This window comes from Neopsephotus bourkii, unplaced genomic scaffold, assembly GCF_033783945.1.
Source record: "Neopsephotus bourkii isolate Nb327-2 ecotype Australia unplaced genomic scaffold, CSIRO-AGI_Nbou_v1 NB_716, whole genome shotgun sequence".
Lineage (NCBI taxonomy): Eukaryota > Metazoa > Chordata > Aves > Psittaciformes > Psittacidae > Neopsephotus > Neopsephotus bourkii.
Genome location: NW_026901215.1, coordinates 3,034,584 through 3,044,508, shown reverse-complemented (window position 1 = coordinate 3,044,508; position 9,925 = coordinate 3,034,584). Strand labels below are relative to the sequence as shown.

Here is a 9,925-nt window from a genome sequence, read left to right as displayed (position 1 = left end):
TGAAGAAGTTGGTGCTGTTCAGCCTGGAGAAGAGAAGGCTGCGTGGAGACCTCATAGCAGCCTTCCAGTATCTGAAGGGGGGCTATAGGGATGCTGGGGAGGGACTCTTCATTAGGGACTGTAGTGATAGGACAAGGGGTAACAGGTTCAAACTTAAACAGGGGAAGTGTAGATTGGATATAAGGAGGAAATTCTTTCCTGTTAGGGTGGTGAGGTACTGGAATGGGTTGCCCAGGGAAGTTGTGAATGAACACCCCTGGTGGTGTTCAAGACCAGGCTGGACAGAACCTTGGGTGAGATGGTTTAGTGTGGGGTGTCCCTGCCCATGGCAGGGGGGTTGAAACTAGATGATCTTAAGGTCCTTTCCAACCCTAACTATTCTATGATTATATAATTTTATATGAGGGTTCTGATTTTCAAAGTTAACTTTCAAATTCTATGCTCAAATACCTGGTTGCCTCAATCAAAAAAAAATTTGATGTCTAAATAGTTTTGTATTTTAGCACTCTACCATCAGCCTTGAACCACCATGAAGCCTCCAGGCTGGGAAAGGTTTCTTCAGGATTTTATAAATGATGATGTCCATTTCCAGGAGAACTGAAGATGGAGTGATTTGAAAGAAACTCGTTCTTTAAAGTTCATCACTCTCACTAAGCATGATTAAACACTATATAATTTAACATTATTTGCTGATAGAAAATCAAAGCATTTGCCCCCAACATGCTGACATTTACAGCAGTGAAGAACATTTGCACATTTTATGCTTATAATAACAGATGAGGTATGAAATGGATTCTGATAATGCTTTGAACACCATGGAAGTCTTGTCATTTATCATAGCATATGAGCTTGCTCTGGATCCCTACCATTATTGTGATGTATTTCTATACAGTAGAAGTAAAGCTTTATTTCTGTGATGGATTGTGGATGAACCTTTGCGAGCCCAATAAGCAGGTTTTTTTCAAGCAAGCCCCACTAATCTCATTTCTCACAGTTTCGTTTGTTGTTGTTAATGAAGTCCTGGGAGGACAAACAGGTGATGTGGATTGTCTGTAACTCCTTACTGCACAGAGATCAGATTCTCCGTTGAGATTCTCAAGTGTCATACATTTCTGTGAAAATATGATATATCACAAATAACCGAATGCGGAGTAATCTCATGAAACTGCAAATCAGTCTAAATTTTAAATGAATGCAAGTCAAATGCACACATGCTGCCAGAATATTCCTTTTAAATAAGCTGCATTCCGAATCAGTATTAGGATTTAAAATATTTATTTGGTGTGTGCTTGGACTCCTTTATCAAAAGGTGCTGGAGAGTTACATTCCTATGGCCTGCGAATTTTAACTTTGGGTTTTTTTTTTTTAATCTGAGAACTAATAGCTGCAAGCACAATTCTGGCTCTTTGATGTCTCTGGACTGTATGCCCTCCTTACTGTGAAATTGAAGATTATAAAAAGCAGCAATGGATCTTAAGAACAGATTCCCATAATTTATATACATTCAAAATTTTTGAGAAATCTTATTTGAATCTTTACAGCATTACCTCCACTCGAAAGAAGATTAAAAGCAAAATCATTTTAGCCTACTACAAAGTATGGGGCCATTCTTCACAGTTTTCCGCACTTAACTGAGAGCACACAGGGACTCCTGCCTAACTAGTTTTACTTATAAAACATGTTAGATAGACACTTCAAAACCTTGACTGACCTCTGAACAATGCCTAAAAGTTGTTTAAGGAACTTGTTTGGAAACTTCCAGAAGGCCTTGGACATGTTCTTCCTTTATCATTATGGTGCATTCCTAGTATGGTACTTATTAGTCCATCTCTTGTCCCATATACACAGTAACAGAATGAAGAATCTGCTTTCCTCTTCAGATCTTGATTTAGACCATGACATTACTGGCTTCAAACTGCTTAAACATTATGAAAGAGGAACGCTTCAGACTGAGCACATATAGATGGTAGCTGTTCCTGACAAAATTCTTCAGAAGTATTAATAAAATAAGAAAGGCTCTAATTAGATTTCTGTTGAACCCAGCTGGTTCTAAATAAGCCCTATTGGCCTGCCTGCAGATTTGTCCATTTTTTGGTGGGGTTTTTTTTTGCTGTGGGGTTTTGATAGTTTGGTTATTTTTTTTTTTTAATGCAACAAATAAATGCACAGGTGTTCCCTAAGTGGTCTGAGTTCAAATAGAACTATGTTAGTAAACCAGGGAGGAATACCAGCATAAAAAAGGAAGGTCCAGCTGTGTCTGGATTTATCTTCCAATGTACTGTCTACTTATTTTACATTGTTTTCAGTGCTTGGAATACATTGTTTCCATTTGAGGTTCTTTGGATGCCCTCTTATGCAAAGTACAATGCCCAGAAAGACTGAAGTACCGGCTGACCCACTGGAACAGCCCAGAGTACTATAAGCATAGCAGCTATTAAACCAAGGCATTCAACTGCAGACCCCAACTTTGCTTTCTGGATGGCTTCAAACTCTTTCTGGGACTGCAGGCAAAGTGGAGAACACCTCCACATTGTGGAGAACAAGATCTGAACAATTGAAAGCATAACACATAGCTCTGACAAGTTCCTTGTCGGGGTTACCTGAGGCAGTTGAAGAGGTTATCTGTGGCTCTTGTGCCACCCTCATGATGAGGGCAGTGACCTGTGGTGGAGAAATAACCCCCAAGGCTGGCAGCAAAACTGCTCCCCAGTCCCATAGAGATCTTGACTCAGCTTTGTGGTGTTGAGTGGATGACAACAACAAAGCAGCAGCTTTTGATTTCTGTGAAGTCAAGGTCAAAATCAGTTTCCATGGAGCCAAAAATTGACCTTTTGGTTACAGTGGTGACCCTTTACAGAGCTCGCTTTCCTGTTGAAGAACACAATAACCACTCAAGTTCTTTGGGCACCAACAGGGAAAGAAACCTGCAATGTATGCCTGGAGGTGGGAGCATACTTTAGTAGCTGCACTGCGGATGGAGAATAAATGACCATTGCCTTGAATGTCTTCAGAAAACAGACAACTACCCCTCTGATGTGTTTGGAAAAATAATGATTCAGACTCTGTTCGGTCTCAGTCTTGTTTATGTAGCTGAGAATAATCAGGTGTTAAATTGAAGAGCAGGGCAGCAAGTTCTGCTCACAGTTTTCTCATGTACTGGTAATTGCAGCAAGTTCCAATCACCAGCAATGTCAAAAGTACTTTATAGATCTTCAGTGTTATTTGGTCAGCTTTCTAAATCCCACCCTCTGTGATCATTATCTTCAAGAGCCTCTTGTCTCCACGTTTATATTTTTACTCATCAGTGCTGCTTACAAGTACCTAATCATGCCACATCCTGCCTGCAGTCACCTTGCCCCTAAAGCAAATAGCTCTGTACTGGCACACCACCTCAAACTGCAATCAAACAAATGAATTAAACATTGCAGCATCAGGCAACAGAGTGACAAAATATATGTAATTCATCCTTGGGAAAAGTGGTTTCTGAGCTAGAGCACAATGCAAACCTATCTCTACATAAATTAAAACCTGCGTTTGTATTTCTGAGAGACAGAAGAAAAAAGAACAAACTGGATTCTTCCCTTTACCCCACCTGAAAAATTCTGGATTTTAGACTGAACAGCTGTTACTGATATCAAGCAGATAATCAACTGTAACTTTCAAAGACCACATCTCCAACTTGCTGTGCTAAGACACAAAGTGTAGACATGGGTATAAGTTTCCTGCACCTTGTATTACGAAAACCTGAACTTACTTCTCTTGAGAACACGATGGATGGCTCTTCACTGACCGTTGCAAGCAGCCTGTCACTGCATCTGTTAGTCAGCCATTAGACCTGGTAAGCCAGCTCCAGTTCACCTCTATATAAGATGCCACCTTCAGTTTGCCGCATAGGGTATAACTCTATAGCTCAAAGCACTGTTGCATATACAGTATTCTTATTATAATAATATCATAAACCAAACAAAAAGAGTATGCAATAATTCCATAAAAACACATTAATTTTAGTGTTTTATAGTCCAAGTACATGAAATATTGAATATCACCAGAGGATATATTAAAAAGTGAAACTCCTGTTCTGTTGTGAAGCATTCATTCCCATTAGAACTAATGGAACATGTATCTTGACAGTATTATTAAATAGATATTGAAATAATTAAAAAAAAGCTAGTTTGGAATTCCAGTTAGGTCTAAATAACCCATTTAGTAAATACACTTCCCCTCTTGTATATAAATTCTTTGGAGGTTTTGCTTTCTTACTGTAGGCTTACTTTCATTGGAAAAAAAAAAATCATGTTTTTTAGCTCTAGATCCTACTTCCCAAAGGGGTTTCAGCTCATGATCAAAGGGAAGTGCCTGTTCACCATCTTTTTAACATGAAATAGCTCATGATTACTGCTTACCCAAGAGTACAGGAAAGATCACACTGATTAGGAGTGAATATAGGTCCTGAACTATGTCAGCATCTGCTTTGGAGGAGGGATGGTAGCACTGTCACCCAGGAGGTAGTGTATCAGGGGAGAAATTTGTAAAGCTGTGGAGTCAGCTGGGATGCCTGATGCTGCCTTTTTTTTTTTCTGGTTGTTTCAGCTTTTCTCTTGCCTCGAGGATCAGGAATGCTTTTCCTCTATGCTGCAAAATCTTCAAGAAAATGAATCTATTGAACTGTTTCGTTATCATCTTCCACAACAGAATTAACAGACTGTAGGTCTGGCTGTAGAATTACTTAAGGCAGCCATTCAAATCTGGATTCTTTCCTTTAACTGAAATAACTATTTTTGGTCACAGTCTGGAGGCGACTTATGGACTTTCACTTATTTTATCCCTTAACATAGTGAGGCCTCCATCACCATAGAGATTTTAAGGGTGATTTTGTAGATCATAAGCAGTCCTTCCTTCATTCCCCTTCTTAAAGGGCCCTTCTTTAGCTATATGCCATTCCTGAACCTAAGCCCAGATGTCAGGGCAAAATGCATGGTAGAACTCTTTTGCAGAATCTGTGATGAGAAAACATGGAACTAATTGGTGCTTTGAATTCAGGAATGTCTACAGGTCTTCTACATTTGCTCAAGCATAACCTGTCCATCCCTTTCCCATATACACTAAGTCCCTTCGTGCATTCAGATAAATTTATTATCTAGTTTTTGTGATAAGCATTCCTGTAGCATCGTCTACTAAACAGAGGAGCGACCTCTGAAAACGTGAGTTTGCCACTCGTGTGACATAAGAAAACCACTCTTCTGCCTCTGTTTTTGTCCTCTCAACAACACACCAAACCATGACCATATTACATTTATTATTATAAAAACACTTCACATTTTGTAATAAAATGCATAAGAAAATGGCATCTTAAGCTCAAAGGAAATGGACCATTTATTGTAAGAACATGGCTGTGAATCGTGAAGGTTTCATCTTAAGTCTTGTCACCCAAGGTCCATTCCCAGCTAGTGAGCAAACTTTTGGGCAATCTCACACTCCATTAACAATAATCTCGGCTATGCCTAATTCCCTTCATTTAGTATATCATGCAAAAAATCTCTTTCTGAATTGTTTTATAGCTGACAGTTAATACTTTAGCAATTACAGCTGTATGTATGCTCTTGCTCTCACTATCAGAAATCCCAGTGGCAGATATGCTACACAATTTTGCCCGAGTTGCTTTAAAGTAACATCTTGAAGACTTTAGTTACAGTAATTATTATAACACACAGAAGTTAAATTAGTATTTTCTAAATATAAGGTTATGAAACAGATCACACATTGTGATAGTAAATGGCCAAATTAATATGGCATGTATAAAAAAAAGGCTTAAAACCTACTTAAGTCAGAAGCAGCAGTAGATTCACAAAAGCACAGTTGCCTTGAATTTTAAAAAGTTCAGATTTCACCCCACATTGTGAAGAAAAACTTGGGAAATGGTCTTAGCAGTCAACATTTCTATAAGAAATACCAGTCACCTTTCATTGCATTGCAATACTTAGTGATGATGGTGACATTTTCTTCCCCTCTCCATCTTGCTGCTCTGAGATACTGAAAGGGATGAATGTATTATGCATATTTTGGTCATGATACACTATTTACTTATTGCAATGTGATTAGTGACCTTCATATATTGCTTGTCAAAATCTTCATTATTGAGATCTCAATCAACTACTAAATGTAACCAACTGTGGGGAGGAACACAATTTATACTTGGTTGAATGCAGCAACACTACATAATAATATAGAGAATGTAAGGAAGAAACTGAATTTCTAGATGAAAAAGGATGGACAGCTTTAGAATTCTAGAACACATATCCTTGAATTTGACTTGTTATATCTATCTCCTTCTGTAGATATGAAGTAGACTCCACTTATCCCTGAGTTATTCTCTCAGTTCTTGTAGTTCAGTATTTGCATTTTTCTACTTCATAAATTCATTTGTTCTTTTCTTAACAGTATCGGGTCAAAACACTGGCTGCATAAAAATAGTGAGCTTACTGTTCAGGGAAACAGACTATAAACTTGATATTGTTATACTGATGAATTCCATATATTAAAACCTGGAACATTCTGTCATCTCTTTCCAATGCTGCTATTCTGCAAATACCTTTAGTGTCAAGCGGTAACATATTTTCCAGGCAGAACTGTAACTTTTAAGTTAATAAGGTCTTTTTAAAACTTTGATAGTAAAAGCTAGAGTGGGATGTGTTGCTCTAAGACTTAATATAGAATGGATTCTCTTTCTATTACCTCAATAGCATAATAACATTGAAACATTACTAGTACAATTACTCCCAATTACTGTAAAAGAAAAATATCCCTTGATGAAATAAAGTAATTGTGCATTTCTTAGAAACTGTGTGATGCTCATTTAACATTCCTCTAATGAGACAAAACCAGGAAGATCAAGAGGTCATGTAATGACAAACTACATGCACGCTTAGGAAAAGTCACATATTAGAGATGTTATTGCACTACTCCTCATGTCTTTCTCCTTTTGTAGCGAGCATCATGGTTAAGTATAAATAGACTTTTTATTTTTCTTATAGTATCCTTCTCCACGTGGACTGTATATCCCATTTCTGAATGCTTCTTCACAGTGTCACTGCACTAACAGATCGCCGATGACTTCCATGGTTAAAACTGTTCTCATTACCTTTAGTCAGTTTGCCACTGTCCTGTCCAGGAGTTGTTATCCTGCTGGGTACAAGGGGGCAATGGCCAGAAAAAGGTCCTGCTGAAGGGTCTGTGGCAGTAGATTCTTCCTCTGCCCACCTATTAAAGAAATAGTAGCCTTCTTCAGGAGCTTGTTTCCTGAGATGATGCACTTCGGAGGTTGAAAGTCTCTGACTTTCTGTGTCCCTGTGAGACACCGCTGTTGCTGCTGGATGTAAAAATGGTGACACACATAAGTGGCTGATGTTTTGGTCAAGATCATCATTAGATGTAGGTGATGTTACAGGTGCACCAGAAGTAGGTTGTTTTCTTGATCTCAATTTCTGGATCTCAAGATCCTGTTGCCCTTTAGGAAGTTTATCTAGTTGCTGTGCTTTCAGAATCAGAGGTGTTCCGATGGTTCCTCGCAGAGCAAAAATAAAGAACCTGATGAGACAGGAAAAGAATGGATTATTTTACTAGAAGGTTCCTTCCACAATCTGCATCACAGAACATGGATCCGGTTGCTAATTTTCTCTACAGGCATCTAGTAAACACCTTATACCTGGGTTGACTCCTGGATCTTAATGCAACATATAAGTATACACCTAACTTGACCTGTCAAGTCAACTACATATATATAAATACTAAATAAATTATAATAGAACCAGCTGATTAATGAACACTGTAAGAATGATGCACAGAAACTTACCAAGAGATGCAGTATTTGAAGAGGTGGAGTTATATTTATACTGCTAAAAAAGGCTAAAGAAGGGATCTTGATTTGACATATATCATGAACCCAGAAATTTAAAAACCTTGGCTTATGTATTTGCTCAGGAGGCAGTAAAAACCAGAAAGTGTCCTACCTCCCCTCTGCAGAACAGAGAACTTATATAAGCATAAATTGTGAGCAGTGAGAAAGCACACAGCCTCTCTCCATGTTGTGTCAGTTTTGTCTGAAAACCAAAGTCTCTTTCAAAGCATCTTTTTAATAGGATTTGACCTTTACATGGATGGCCTCGATATGCATTTTAAAACAAACATGGGGACTCTTTGAAATTGCGTTAAGAAAGCTGCTGTCCTCACATCCTGCTGCTAAATGCATGCATAAATAAGTATAACAAGATTAAAAAAACCTAACAAGCCAAACAAAATACAGAAAGGTCTTTTAAGGCAATGGGTTTCTCAGGCCTATCTGCATAAGTAGGAGTGGATAAACATATATCTGGTGTGCCTGGGCTCAGGCTGGTTAATCCCATAGCATCTCAGGACTGGGAATTGTTCAGTTTCTAATTAGAGTTGGGCAGCTAAGAGCACAGCCACAGAGAGACCAGGTCTGGCTGTGCAGATCTGGTGTAGATCATATTGTCCTCTCTCCCCTCAAGCTGTCCTATGTTCTCTGCAAACTGCAGGTGGACCAGACAGGAAGACAGAGAAGGGAAGGAGAACTGTGTATTTCATCCCATGAACTGCTTTCATTTGCTTCTGCCCTTCCCACAGCCCTGCAGACTGTGAGACCCAGTTACCTGTTAGGCCTTTGCAGTGCTTCCTGGCAGACCAACAGCCTGCCTTCCATAGCTGGAGTAGATTTGGTTCATATGTTGAAATTCTCCAGACACAGTACCTTCCCTTGCCAATGAATGAACATGATATTCAGATCCCTTTCTTCTCAGACTTGGGCTTTAGTACCTAGCACAGTGCAGTTTGTGTCCCAAAATAAAGTTCAGAGGCAGTTTTGAGATGCGGATGCATGGAGGATGCACTGCAAAGTGCTCCAGGAAAAACCTGTGTGCAGTGAGGGCACAGGCAAGTTCCCATGGGGCGCTTGCACTGTCTCAGAAGTGTCAGCTAGCACAGAATGCAACAGCAAAATGGAGAGCCAAGGAGAGCAAGGATTTTAACAAAATGTCTTAGAAACTTAGAAAGAAACCAGAATCTCAAGGCTCCAAGGTTTCTGAAGGAGACAGGGAGCTGGCAGTGTGGTGAGATGAACAAAGTGAACTTAACTGCACTTTAACAAAGGGTGGTTTCACCACTGCTGTGATATATTGAGACAGCGAAATTATAGCAGAAACAGGGGGGTAGGTATTCTGTGAACTGGAGGACTCTGCAGAAAATAATCTGGGGTACCTACATGAAGGAACTGTAGTTCTCCAACTTTGAAGATAGGAAGATACAAATCTTTAAGCTCAGTATCCTGCTGAGGCAGCAGCAATCTTAAACTTGCTGAATTCCCAAGATGGAGATAGAAGCTCTCCAATCACATGTTTTATGTAGCTCTCAGTAGAAAGTTCAGGGTATAAAATGACACTGAATGAGGGCTGATAGGAAAACAAAAATCACACAGGGGCAGAACAGACTGGGAAAGAATGTCCTTCCCAGAAGACATGAGACCTTACTGAACTATGTGTTGTTTATCCTGACCTGAAGTTATATAATGTAACATAAGAGCATCTCAACTGAAATGGGGAAGTAATAATTTGAAGAAAAATATTACCTGTCTTGAAAGGTTCCTGTTCAGACAAAATTAAGGCTCAGATTCTAATGCCTTAAAGCACTTGCAGAATCAGACACTAAAAATATTTTCCTGTTTTAGTGTGCTGCACTACATGACAATTAGGATGAGAAGGACACTATCAAGACAGTGAAACCAACCATTTTTGTCACTGTCCAAGGACAAATACAGATTTTAAATAAGTAGTGAAACTCAGAAAAAGCATATCTGCTTAAAGACTGATTACGGTATTAAGTATTAAAAGCAGTATGTTTACCACATACATATATA

At 39.0% G+C, this 9,925-nt stretch overlaps 1 protein-coding gene across 3 annotated transcripts in view; it reads right to left on the bottom strand.

Moving 5' to 3' along the window:
• Positions 1 to 5,277: 5,277 nt before the first annotated feature.
• ATP10B (ATPase phospholipid transporting 10B (putative)) overlaps positions 5,278 to 9,925 on the bottom strand; it is a 205,594-nt gene continuing 200,946 nt past the window's right edge. For all 3 annotated transcript variants that reach the window (XM_061354086.1, XM_061354088.1, XM_061354087.1), the window contains one exon: positions 5,278 to 7,584. In XM_061354086.1, coding sequence (XP_061210070.1) covers positions 7,077 to 7,584 — 508 coding nt within the window. In that variant the 3' untranslated portion in view covers positions 5,278 to 7,076. The remainder of the gene's footprint in view (positions 7,585 to 9,925) is intronic.